The sequence below is a fragment of the Phacochoerus africanus genome, chromosome 8 (assembly GCF_016906955.1).
Source record: "Phacochoerus africanus isolate WHEZ1 chromosome 8, ROS_Pafr_v1, whole genome shotgun sequence".
Lineage (NCBI taxonomy): Eukaryota > Metazoa > Chordata > Mammalia > Artiodactyla > Suidae > Phacochoerus > Phacochoerus africanus.
Genome location: NC_062551.1, coordinates 108,186,391 through 108,199,986, shown reverse-complemented (window position 1 = coordinate 108,199,986; position 13,596 = coordinate 108,186,391). Strand labels below are relative to the sequence as shown.

At 43.4% G+C, this 13,596-nt stretch overlaps 1 protein-coding gene across 1 annotated transcript in view; it reads right to left on the bottom strand.

Annotated features, from left to right (window-relative positions):
- LAMA3 (laminin subunit alpha 3) overlaps window positions 1-13,596 on the bottom strand; it is a 254,743-nt gene that overhangs the window by 126,429 nt on the left and 114,718 nt on the right. Inside the window, exons 19-23 of the mRNA XM_047793935.1 lie at window positions 10,751-10,907; window positions 7,377-7,509; window positions 4,725-4,867; window positions 1,829-1,926; window positions 1,169-1,322 (exon numbers count right to left, since the gene is read on the bottom strand). Coding sequence (XP_047649891.1) covers window positions 1,169-1,322; window positions 1,829-1,926; window positions 4,725-4,867; window positions 7,377-7,509; window positions 10,751-10,907 — 685 coding nt within the window. The remainder of the gene's footprint in view (window positions 1-1,168; window positions 1,323-1,828; window positions 1,927-4,724; window positions 4,868-7,376; window positions 7,510-10,750; window positions 10,908-13,596) is intronic.

Sequence of the window (13,596 nt, the reverse complement as noted above, 5' to 3'; positions counted from 1 at the left end):
TAGCATAGCTCAGTGCTGCAGACCTGGCCTAAGTTAGGCAGGACACATCCTGATGAGTCACCAGCATTACTTCCTGGAGTTCAGCCCTCCCCAACTGCACCTCCCTGCTGTGTGGGAAACACACACACATGCACACACGTGCATATCTGTATACACGTGAATGCATGTGTGTGCAGCTGTACATACACACACAGCATGGGCAGGGAGACAGTGGACTGGGTATTAGCATGGAGAGGAAGTAAGATCATTTCATTTTTCTTCATGCATATTTTATTTATTCATATTTTACTTGTTAAAAGAAATATATTTTTTGTAAAAAAAAAAACCTTCAAATAAAATGAAATGAGGACTAAAGAAATCTCCTTAAAATCTTCTGATACCTTGAAAATGCTACGAATGTAGTTATACATCTTAAATGGTCAATGAGAATCCATACAGTATGCATTTTCATTCCACGGATTTAATTCCCCAAATGGAAATTTTCCTCAAGGATACAAAACAGAGAATATTGTAGAAAGTAAGAAATGGAAATATTGTGGAGGAAATTTTATTTCAATGTCTTCATTTTGAGGTAATGAGTTCTTATTCATATTGTTGACACACAGTACTTCTAACTCAAATCTTAAAATAGTATAGTCTTAAAATGGTTTGGAGGCTGAAAGAACTGGAAGAAAGGCAATGCCAAGACCTGTAGTTACCTGTCCTCTGAACCATAAGGGAGGTGCCTTTGGGCGTAGCCATTCCAGATTCTGAGCTCAAGGAATTCAGCTGCTACAAATTGCCTGGCCTGAGGGGATGAACAGTCAGTGAGCGCTGCATCCTTTTAGGGTAAGCTGTGTAATTTCTGGAGGCCTTTTAGAGAGATCTTGCCCTGAATCAGGTAGAACAGGATGCTCCCTTATAAGTCTTAAGAATCAAAAGGAAAAGATTCTGTGGTCACCCATGTTCCCCAAGGGTTTAGAACATGCTTGGAGACTAGCTCTAGCTAGTTCAGTGGGGTGGACTGCCCAGCTCCAGCCTGAATCGGGAACTCGTACACCATTAATTAACACCTCGGAGAAAGTCTTCCAGGTTCCCCTAAGTGTAAGAAGCAATTGCGGCCGAGGGTTTTCAGCAGACAGATGAAGAGGTAGTAATAGCTTTGACAGCAGAGAAAAAGCTGCCCCACCTCTCTCCCGCTGAGGTCTGCCATGACTGGGTGTCCGGGGGTGGGCTGTCTCACTGCCAAGGGTCTTGGCTCCCCATCAAGCAGGAAGTGGCTGGCCTCACAAGCCAGGGCACAGGGGAATCGGGTCACTGGCAAATGCTGGTAAAGCAAGCAACTTCAACAACAACAACAAAATACAATAGTTACAACTGAGAACATAACACAGAGCATCACAGTGCACCCCCAAGGCTCATATTCATTCCATTCATTCACTCACTCACTCATCCTTCTTCTACAAACCCTTACTAAGTGCCAACCCCAGGAATCAGGTGGTAAGTTCTCACTGGCAGGAGGAATGGAAGAAGCAAAGGTCCACAAACCTAGATTCCATTTTAAGCTCTTCCCCTCATCGGATGCATGACGCTGAGGCTATTACTTAGGCATGCATCGCCACTTGCAATGCAAGAGGATGAGAATCACTCTTAAGCCCCAGCTAGGGTGTGCAGAGCACTTTATGGGTCTTACATGGAAGACAGTCACTGCCACAGAAAAAAACCACAATTAAGTAATTAACCAGAGCATCCTGCTGCAGTTGTCATGCTGACGCCTACTGAGAATCCTTGCACCCAAGGCCCCCCTGAGTTACAGGACCCTGATAATGCACCTGCTGCCCATACTAACTTCTCCTGGGGAGGTCCTGTGTCGGCACACGGCTCTGAGACTGGCAGTTGCAGCAAGGGGGCCTCATAGTAGTCCCTGGGGAGCAGCACCAGGTAGTCCTAGGTATAAATAAGGACGAAAAGCATGATTACTCATTAGGAAGGCAGCCCTACATTAGTCATAAAATAGCTAAACATACTAGATAAATTAATAATAACCAGGTGAAGCTCTCTAGTTAAACTCTCCTTATCAACTGATTTGTTCTGAGTCATCAGAACATACAGAGCCACCTGTAACAGCGCTTTAAGCATTGGAGGCAAGTGCCTCAGGCAAACATTCCTATTTTCAAATCTCGGGAAATTTTACCATCTCTTTTGGGTTGCTTGTAAATTCAAAAATAAAGATGATGACAAACTGTCAATTGATAAAATGTTTCTTGGACATACTAGTTGCCTTCATCTCTATAGAACCTGAGCTGTAGGTCATGTACTACTGCTGCTTCTTTTTTTTTTTTTTTCTTTTTAGGGCTGTCCCTGCGGCATATGGAACTTTCAAGGCCAGGAGCTGAATTGGAGCTGCAGCCGAAGCCTATGCCACAGCCACAGCAACGCCAGATCCCAGCCACATCTGTGACCTACGTTGCAGCTTGGGGCAATGTCGGATCCTTAACCCACTGAGGGAGGTCAGGGATCAAACCTGCATCCTCATGGATACTAGCCACGTTCTTAACCCGCTGAGCCACAATGGGAAGAACTCCTGTATTATGGCTTTTTATTCCCACACCAGAGCCACGTTCTCCTGGCTTCATATAAAAAGTGATGTTTTGTGGTCCTGGTGAATCATCGCCTGAAACTGGCCTCCAGCCTGTCCTAGGACAGGCGAGGAAGAACATGTTCCACAGAGGATGCCAAGAGGAGCCCACGGCGTGAAGTCAGAGAAGCTGCTCTTTAGGAAAGGACAGAGCCTGGGCTTTGGAGATGCTTCCCGGCAATCCTGGCATCACTGTCTATCTGCAGGGGGTGGGGGATGGGGGGGCAGGGTCTGCCACACACCGTGAGAGACTCAGACCCAGGCTGCAAGGCTTCTCTCCTCTCAGCCTGCAATTTGTCTGGAATGGAGAAGATGAGAAGGCACAGGAGGGGAAAGGAGGGGCTCGGTGGTCCATCACTGTGGTCTTACGATTCGAGGGGATTTTAATTGAAACATGGTTATCGCTCTATCAGTGGGCTCTCTTAGGTTGGGACCATATCTCCTCATTACCTTATGGCCCCATAGATCCTCAAGCAGTAAAGGTTGATAATAGGTGCTCGATAAAATATTTTTAGAGAAAATGAGGTCATAATAGAGTTGCACACACACGAATGACGACACAGTTGCAGTGACTAAACGTCCTGAAGCATCTTCCATGCCTAAACCGTAACTGCTCTTGTGAACTTCTTCTTTCCCTTAGTCCAACTTTGTGGCCTGTAACTGGCCTCAATGGAATTTTCCTCTTCCTCATTTCTAACATCTGTAAGAACGTTATCCTTAGGAAAGCAACAAAGCTTTCTACCAAGAAATGTAAGAACAGTTTAAACCGTCACATGATCTTTGTAAGATCCCAGATTTGGCAAGGACCTATGTGGATAAGCATGGTCCCTACTGGATGCATCATCTCTTCCCCTAGCTCCTTCTGATTTGTTACAGGGCAGGCTTGCAGTTAAGAGATTTGCCTGAGATCTGCTAATGTCGCCAGTCAAAAGGGTGGTACTGGAAGGAAAAGCTTTCTATCCTCCGCTCAGAGTGCATGGAACCAAGTATTGCCAAAGACAATTTTGCAAAGACCTTGCTATAAGGGAAAGCAAATATCAAGGACAGTTATTTGAGATGGCAGTTTCACCCCTGCAGCCTCTGGGTCTCTCTGGCTGTTCCATTAATGTGCAAGGACACAGCCCTTCCCCTGGCAAGGCGCTCTTTGTCCAAGGCCATCTGCTGTGGTGTTGCTATTGCCTCTGTCAAGGCAGAAGGAGGCAGGAAGTGAGTTACAGAGAAGCACCAGCTCTTCCAGCCTCTCCCTTCTCCTCCCACCACCAAGAGCTTCACTGACTTGAGGTCCTTCTCTTCTCCCAGCTCCTTCTGATTTCTTCTGCATAATTCCCAGAGAGGCTGTTTTTTGTTTGTTTGTTTGTTTGTTTTCTGGTCACATCTATGACATGTGGAAGTTCCTGGGCCAGGGATCAAACCCATGCCACAGCAGTGGTCTGAGACACAGCAATAACAACATTGGATCCTCAACCCACTGAGCCACAGGGAATTCTGAGGTTGATTTTTTTTTTTAATGCCCTTCTGATTCATGGTGAAAAAAATCCCAAAGAAACTTTTTTTTTGTCTTTTTTTTTTTTTAAGGGCTGCACCAGTAGCATAGGTTAAGTTCCCCAGGCTTGGGGTTAAATTGGAGCTGCAGCTGCCGGCCCTTACACCACAGCCACAGCAGCGAGGGGTCCGAGCCGAGTCTGCGACCTGCACCACAGCTCACAGCAACTTCAGATCCTTAACCCAGTGATCGAGGCCAGGGATTGAGCCCACATCCTCATGGATACTAGTCGGGTTAGTTACTGCTGAGCCATGACAGGAACTCCCCCAAAGAAACTTTTGAAAGGCTGGGACATATGCTCATGAAGGTTTCACATTTATTTTGATAACTCTGAGTCATTATGAGTTGAAAAAAAAATTGGGGGGCCTATGAGAAGCTGGCTGGAAGAATATAAGAGCTATTTTAATTCCTATGTTGTTATGTCACGGGAGGGCAAATGACATCATAGGTTCCTGTGTTTACAAGGGAATCAACTAGGAGTTTTCAGTCTGTTGGTCACTGTGGGTCACTGTGGATGGACCATCTCTAAGTGGGGAGGAAGCTTCACTCAGAACCATCTCTTACCAGGAGGACTCCCTCTGCCTTAATACAAGCAATCCACGTCCCTGGTACAATCGAAAACGGGTCTGCAAAACCATTTCCGGGTACGGTGACAAAGGCTGGCTCCTTACTCGGCTGGAAGATGATCTCTTTGCTTTGAGCAACACCTATCAGAAACACAAAGAACTGCTGAGGTCATTTTCCTAGCAGTCAGTGTTCTGGTATTAGATATTCAGCTTTGAACATTCAGTTTACATCTGAAAAAGCTTCAGAGGGTTTACTGATCAGATTTACTGATCTTATTTTAAATAATGGCATGCACGCATATATTTATGTATCAAATAGACTAGAAAGATATAAAGGTGTTGGCAGTAACTATGCTGGGGTTGTGAGTGATTTTTAAAATTTATTAAATATGTTAATTCGTGTAAACGGCTTAGAAAAGTTCTTGGCACATAGGAAGTATTCTATACAACACATTAGATATTAAGATATTTTTTCTTTCTGTTTTTTTGTTTAAATGTAATTTTTTTGTCTTTTTTTTTTTTATGGGTCACACCTACAGCACATGGAAGTTCCTAAGCTAGGGGTTGAATATCGGAGCTGTAGCTGCTGGCCTACATCACGGCCACAGCAACATGGGATCCACACCTCATTTGCGACCTACACCACAGCTCACAGCAACACCAGATCCTTAGCCCACTGAGGGAGGCCAGAGATTGGACCAGCATCTTCATGGATACTAGTGGGATTCATTAACCACTGAGCCATGACAGGAACTCCCTGTTTATATGTAATTTTAAAATTTTAAATGTCTGGAATTCCCTGTTGGCCTAGTGATTACAGATCTGGCATGGTCACTGCTATGGCAAGAGTTCAACTCCTGGCTCAGGAACCTCCATGTGCAGAGGCCAAAAAAAAAAAAAAAAAAAATTTCTGTTGAAGAACAGGCATTCACTTTGAAATAAGAAAAAGTTGTTTCCTGTTTGCTTTCAGGATGCATTGTTTTCTTCTGCATTAAACAAGTGGAGGACCCTGTGTAGAAGGGTCAGAAACAAGTAGAACTGTAGCATCTAAGTCCATTGGAGGCTTGTTCTTTAGAAGAAATGTTTACTCCAAAGACTTGCATTCACTCTCCTGTCCTATAATTATCTACGGGGCCCATTATGTGTCAGGGCTGGAGCTCGGTTCTGGGGACAAGGCAGTGACAACAGTCAGAATGGCTTCTGCTCCCCAGTTGTGGGGACGGGGAGATGAGGGGTTACAGACCAGAAGAGAATACAGAGCAGCATGGACAGGGGTATTTGAAAGGAGGCATAGATTACTCCAGGAATACACAGTGGGGGCCCCTGACTCCCATGGAGGGGTGGGTGTAGGAAAGGTGTCCCTGAGGACAAGAAAAAAAAAAAAAATCACAATGTATTCCAACTGAGTTCCCAGAGGGCAAACGGCTGGTGGCATTGCCACCTGGGAGCCAGGGGATCTATCAGGAAGAGTCTGGGGTCTGAAGGCTGGGACTCATCTGCAAAGACCGGCTGTGTGCTTAGGCCATTTACTACATCTCTCAGCTGCTTTCTCGTTACCCGTCCTCAGTTCACAGAGTTCTTAACATATGAGGAAACGGATGCCCAAGTACTCTGTAAACGGCAAATCAAGCTTGCCAGCTCTTCCTTCTGCTTAGTAGCTCCCACCTCCAGCCTCAGCAGCTGGGCTGACACAACTTGGGATCATCAGTTCTTCCCCCAAGTCCGACTCAACTGTGGATAAGAAACGAAGACGCTTCAATTTCGGTCCTAAATAAGATTTCCACTGGCACTAGGTTGCGTCCTTGTGGAATTCCCAGTCGTCTATTCCTGGACTCTGTTTCTTGCACAACAGACGTCCAGGCCTCCTCTCTGCCCGGGCTCCCCCTCTGCTCTCGGGAATCCCTCAAGGAGGCTGGCAGGTTCCTCCCTGGAGCTGTCTTGGGCTTCATGCTTTACCACAGCTCATCTTAAAAATTCCTATCCTCACCCATTTCTCCCGGAATTGCTTGGATTGCCTGAAACAGTGAGAGAATTTCAAGGCCTCTCAAGTGACACCACCAAGGTGACACCCACTTTACCTGCAGGGGTTATAAATTAGCTTTGCCCTGTGGTGATATCATAACCCATAGGCTGCAGCCAAGGTACACAGATTTTTATTGATTGTTTTTTTATATAATGATTTTTATTTTTTTCCCGTTATAGCTGGTTTACAACATTGTGTCAATTTTCTACTGCACGGTGTGGTGACCCAGTCACACATACACATACATTCTTTTTTCTCACATTATCATCCTCCATCATAAGTGACCATAGTTCCCAGTGCTACACAGCAGGATCTCATTGCTAATCCATTCCAAAGCCAATAGTCTGCATCTATTAACCCCAAGCTCCCAATCCACCCCACTCCCTCCCTCTCCCCCTTGGTTTTTATTGATTTTTTTATGACAGTTAATAACAAGTTTAACAGCACAATTTAAATATGAAGAGTGTTTAGAGATTACAGAGGTACAAAGGACAGAGTATCGGTGTCACAGTCAGACTATATCCTGGGCTTTGTGCTTTCTAAAGAAGTCAACTTTAGGAAAACTGGGGAAAACGTTTCACTCGTTAATCACTTCTTTACCCATGAAAGACTTGAAAATTTACCTACCTGCCTTAGCCCAGGATGGATAAATAGTTACACGGCCAGATACTGCTTCAGTTCCAGGGTTGATATATCTCAGAACAACACGAAACAAGGAGAGACTTGACTTCCCCACGTTCATCACGATCCTTACTTCATTCTGAAAAATACAAAAAACAAACAAACAAAAATCATGAAGAATAGAAGAGACAACTGGGTTAAAGAAATGTTAGCCATACGGTGATCTGATTCAGTTTCACTATTGGGTTTGTAGTGAAATTATACACACACACACACACACATACACCTGCTCAACGAGACCAACTAACTCTGTGGAAGATGAAAAGAGGAAAGTCAGATAATAAATTAAAATCACTTACAATTAAAGTTACAGTGAAAACGCACTCCCTCAGCAACCGAGATCCTCTTTCAACCCTTTAGTGATCAGGCAGACAGAGCAGAATGTTAGCTGGATTCGTTTAGAGAAAGCCACAGTGACAGAGGCAACCATCACTGGCTGAGAGAAATAAAAAGGCAGAGGAGAAGGGACAGAAAGTGTATTATTCAACCCCAACATCCAGAGTCCACTTCACAAAGGTAACATTTGAAACAGTCACAGAAACCAGTGGTGGCTAAAGAAAGGTTCTAAGACCCAAGCACATCAGTGATGAAATCTGAATGCACCTAAAATACACCTGCTAAACCATATGGCATTCATCTCAAGCCCTATTCAAGGAGAATGTGGGCTCTTTGCTGGGGAGAGTGGGTGCTGTTGATCCCCAGGTCTCTTTGCTTCCACAATGCTGTCTAAGTGTTGCTCAGCCCATGATCTTGAAGGAGAGGCTAGATTGGTTTAATTCTGAACCACAGAGTACATGTCCAGTTCCAGCTGCGGCCCAGGAAAGTTCATGAAATGTGGAAATTTCTAAGTTGTTCTTTGGGTCTTCCCTCCAGCTCCTTTGGTTAAAATGATGGGGACTCTTGTTGAATGAGACATCTGTGACAATAAAGACGGATGCCCTCTGGGGGCAAGAGCTGCAGCTGGCTCACACTGAGGAATTTCAACTGGTCTCTCCAATTTGATGGAATTCATGTTTAAGGGTTAGTTCCAAGTTGGAAAATAAAAATGCAAGAATGTATTAAAGGCAAAGTAAGTGGTGACTCGAGGGAACACCACCCAAGTCCTCTGGACTTGCAGAGAAATCCATCCTCTGTGGGTTTTGTTTGTGTTCGTGTTTTTTGCCTTTTTAGGGCCACACCAGTGGGATATGGAAGTTCCCAGGCTAGGAGTCGAATCAGACCTGCAGCTGCCAGACTACACCACAGCCACAGCCACACCAGATCTGAGCCACATCTGCAACCTACGCCACGGCTCACAGCAACACTGGATCCTTAACCCACTGAGAGGGGCCAGGGATGGAACCCACATCCTCATGGATGCTCGTCCAGTTCGTTACCGCTGAGCCACGATGGGAACTCCAGCCTTGGGGGGACCTCCCATCCTTTGTGTTAATCAGCTATTCCTTCAAACTGTAAACAGCCGTGAGGAGGTATCTACCTTGATTGGGCTCTTGGTCATTCACATCTTATTATGACACAGTGGGATGGACTTTTTTTCTGAAAAATGAAATAAGATCAGGGAACTAAAGAAGCAGAATTGCTGGGAGTTCCCGTCATGGCTCAGTAGTTAACGAATCCGACTAGGAACCATGAGGTTGCAGGTTTGATCCTTGGCCTTGCTCAGTGGGTTAAGGATCCGGTATTGCCATGAGCTGTGGTGTAGGTTGCAGACCTGGCTCAGATCCTGCATTGCTGTGGCTCTGGCATAGGCCGGTGGCAATGGCTCTGATTCGACCCCTAGCCTGGGAATCTCCGTATGCCACAGCAGCGGCCCAAGAAATGGCAAAAAGACAACAACAACAACAAAAAAAAAAAAAAAAAAAGAAGAAGAAAGAAAGAAAAAGAAAAGAAACAGAATTGCTGTTCCCTGGGGAGAAGGAGAAAACAGTGAAATGTCTTAAGACCCTGGTATTGCTAACAAAAGGCAGCCTAGATGGGGGGCTTGGCCAGGCAAGAAGCAACGTTAGAATCAATGGGGCCTCTATTGGGAACTGTGACCCTGCCCATTTCTCTAAGGACTGACTGAGACAGAAACAGCACGTACTACTAGTTCTGGATCTTCTAAGGACACATTGAATTACTGTTGTCATCAATTGGCCTCTTTTATTCTCAGTTTTTCCACTGAGAAACACAGCTTGAAGAGACCAGCCTCAAAGAGAAATTCTGAGGACAAAGCTATTCAATGACTCTACAGAAATGTTTGGTTACAAATGTTGTATAAATTCTAAGGCAAACAGACAATGCGTTAAGTTCCTTAATTATTCCACGGCAAAGCCAAGAAAGATGAATACAGTAGAGAAAACCGAAGGATGGCAGAAAGGTGGGAAAGAAAAATGAAACACCATGAACTAAAACACCACCTTTATCTTAGTTTCTATTCATATAGTAATTCAGAGGTTTTAAAAGACAAAAAAAAATTTGCCAGTTTGAAGATCTGAACAGAAGGAAAGATACCAAGGAGATCTATACCCACTTCACCTGTGCCACAGACACCAAGAATGTGCAGTTTGTTTTTGATGCTGTTACAGATGTCATCATTAAAAACAACTTTAAAGAATGCAGACTCTATTGAAGAGGGTGGATGTTAATAAAAGGTAAAACTTTGAACAATTTAAAAAAGAAAAAGAAAAAAATTTTTCAAAGATCAGCAACATAAGCTTTACTAGAATTTTTTAGGTCAACTCATTTTTATTCTCCACAAATGGCTTTAAAGAAAAATGTCTCTCAGAGTTCCCACTGTGGATCAGTGGTAACGAACCCCACTAGTATCCATGAGGACGCGGGTTCGATCCCTGGCCTTGCTCAGCGGGTTAAGGATCCTGCTTTGCCATGAGCTGCGGTGTAGGTCGCAGACTGGACTCGGATCCCACAGTGTTGCTGTCGGCAGCTGCAGCTCTAATTCGACCCCTAGCCTGGCAACTTCCATATGCCCAGGGTGTGGCCCTAAAAAGCAAAAAAAAGAAAGAAAAATGTCTCTTACATTAAAGTTTAATCTTGTTTGGGAAACATCTTATAAAAAGTTCCCAGAGATAAACACCATCTTTCTTTCATCTCTTCATTTTCTAATTTGGTGACCAAATCTAAGTAACAGTAAGCTGTGAAATCAATATGGATGCTTATCAAAATCCGCTTCTTGAGCTGCATCCATATTTGGGAGAACAAGAATCTTGGAGTCAGTTTTGGGGAGCATCCACTTTTAGGCGATTCACTGAGAGGCTGTGGGTAAAGAGACGGTCTGTGGTGCTGTGAGATCGTTCCCCAACCTCAACCCGGCTACTCACCTGCACTGTGGTCATCTGAGCATAACCTCTCCAGCTGAACCCAGGAAACTCCAGGGGATCAAATCCAAACCGAAGTGCTCTTCCATCAGGTGCAGTGCCATCTTCAATCTCATACTTCATATGGTGCAGATCCGGGAAATAGTAGTTGTTCTCGGGTCTTTTATAGATAAAAGTAATCGTGGATACAGCAAGTGAGGTTCATTGATAATCCCAATATGCTTTAATCCCCATAACTATTGCTGAAAGAACTTCCACCAAACTGACGGAATGCATTAAATGAGGACAAGCAGGGGACCCCCAGCTTTTTCTCTAAACTATTGCTTTCGCTCAGGTGAACATTTGCAGAAAACACACCCATCACCTCCTCATTCTAAGCAGTCAAATGAGAAAGTCCTTTAGAACAACCCGTAGTGGCCAAATCTTTTCAAATGTTCTAGGTGGTTGCCAACAATTCGGCAAAGTCAAATTGGGTTATTTACTATTAAGTCATTCATTTATATACTTACAGTCATTGATTACACAAATAATAATATCTATGCCAGCCTCTGTTGCCAGGTTCCATAGACACAATAGTGAACAGGACAAGAAATACTTCATATGCTAAGTTTACCAGTTAGATACATTCCCTCTATATATACATATATATTTTGATCATTAGAATGACTTTTAGATGTCTTATTTCCTCTTAAACTATATGCCCATAAATGGATTCCTTTCAAGAGTCCAGTAACATTGGTCAAAGTGAAGGATCAAAAATATTCTATCACTTGGGTGACATTTTATATTCAAACCACTTGAAGTTCTTCCAAATGGCACATTTTGACAATCTAATCACAAGCTAATAGCCATTAATGGTTTAAAGCCATAAAGACCAGTTAGTCAAAGGAAATAAAAGGGCAGGCTCCTATATCCCAAGTAGAATTAGGAATGCTTACAATTTTTTGGAAGTAATTTACAAAGATCCCAAAAAATGTTCATTCTCAATGACTCAATAATTCTACTTCCAGGAATATATTCTAAAGAAGGATTTTATAGTGTCAAAAATTAACATAAAAGAATGCTTATAATGGGGAAAACGGAAACATAAATGTACAATTATGAAATAATCAAAGAAAGTATTAAATATTACGTAACAATTAATATTTGGAACACTACTTAATTACAGTGGAAAATGTTCATGACATCATGTGAAGAAATTGCTATAAATTATATGACAATATAATAATAATTTTTATTCATGTGAAGCCTAAAAAATACAAAAATATTAAAAGGGTTATTTCTTTTTTTTTTTTTTTTGGTCTTTTTAGGTTCACACCTGTGGCATATGGAAGTTCCTAGGCTAGGGGTTGAATTGGAACTGCAGCTGCCAGCCTATGCCACAGCCATGGCGAGACCTGACCTGAGCCACGTTTGACCTACACTGCAGCTTGCAGCAACACCGGAGCCTTAACCCACTGGACAATGCCAGAGATTGAACCTGCATCCTCATGGATATTAATCAGGTTAATCACTGAGCCACAAGGGAACTCCAAAATGGGGTTATTTCTTGGTGGCAGAATGAAGGTTTTTCTTTGCCTTTTTACCTTTAGGTAGTTATTAAAATCTTACAATGAACACATATTACATTATCACAAAACTATTTAGAAAACAAAGTGAATGTGAATGCTTTGTAAACTCATAAGAAACAAAGGTATGAAAGAATCTGGACAAAAAGACGCAAGAATTATCAACAGGGAAGAAAGGTGCCGTGGCCCTTATGTTGCTGGTTTTCTCCTTTTAGTTCAGTTATTGTTTACCACTAAATCAAAGGACACCCTTAATTACATATATACATGCACTGGCTGTAATGTCAAAAGTCAGTATTTTGGCCTCAGGGTGGGTAATTTCATTCCTATTCAGTTGCATTATTTCAACTCCAAAAATAGCCGATCACCTACAGACCTGGAAAGAGGAAAAAAAACTCCTGCTTGTTAAGTAGGGGAAAAGGTCACTTTATCAACAGGAATTTGGAAAGAGGTAAAAACAGGGATGGAAAATGTTTCTGAAGCAATTTACTAACTTCCTCAGGTCCTTCTGAGCCTCACACATCTGTGGGAAAACAAAAGTACAGATGTGCTCTTGTGCACATACATTTGATCACCAGGCCCCCTGTCACTGCCATTTAGAAACAGGGAAGACAGCTCACTGGGCTGCTGTGATTCTGGGAATTCAAATGTTGGAAGCACTGAGGGAGAGGAGAGAAGAACCATGTTCAACACAGACAGTCAGTCAGCTTGCTGGCATTAAAGACCTCCTTTTTAACCTGTTGACAAGGCAGAAGCAGTGGAGATGCTTGAGATTTAGAAAAGGATGCATTTCACAGAGTTTCTAGTGTATGATTAAAACTCAGGATATTGGAGTTCCCGTCATGGCTCAGTGGTTAAGGAATCTGACTGGGAACCATGAGGTTGCAGGTTCGATCCCTGGCTTCGCTCAGTGGGTTAAGGATCTGTGGTGTAGGTCACAGACGTGGCTCGGATCCTGCGTTGCTGTGGCTGTGGTTATAGGCTGGCAGAAACAGCTCCGATTCGACCCCTAGCCTGGGAACCTCCACATGCCTCAGGTGCAGCTCTGAAAGGGCAAAAGAAAAAAAAAAAAGTGGGGATATTAAAAATTAATTTTTTCTTCCCTCTGCTATGGGAAATTATGATGGATTATGGTTTCGGATAAATGAAGAAATTGCTAAATAGGCAAGACAAAAAGATGGCGTGGGCCACACCTGCTACAGGTCCTCTGGGGTCTCAGGCTCCTACTGTTCATTTTAATTGGCCTCTGTGTGAGAAGAAGGACTTCGTCTTCCCAAGTTT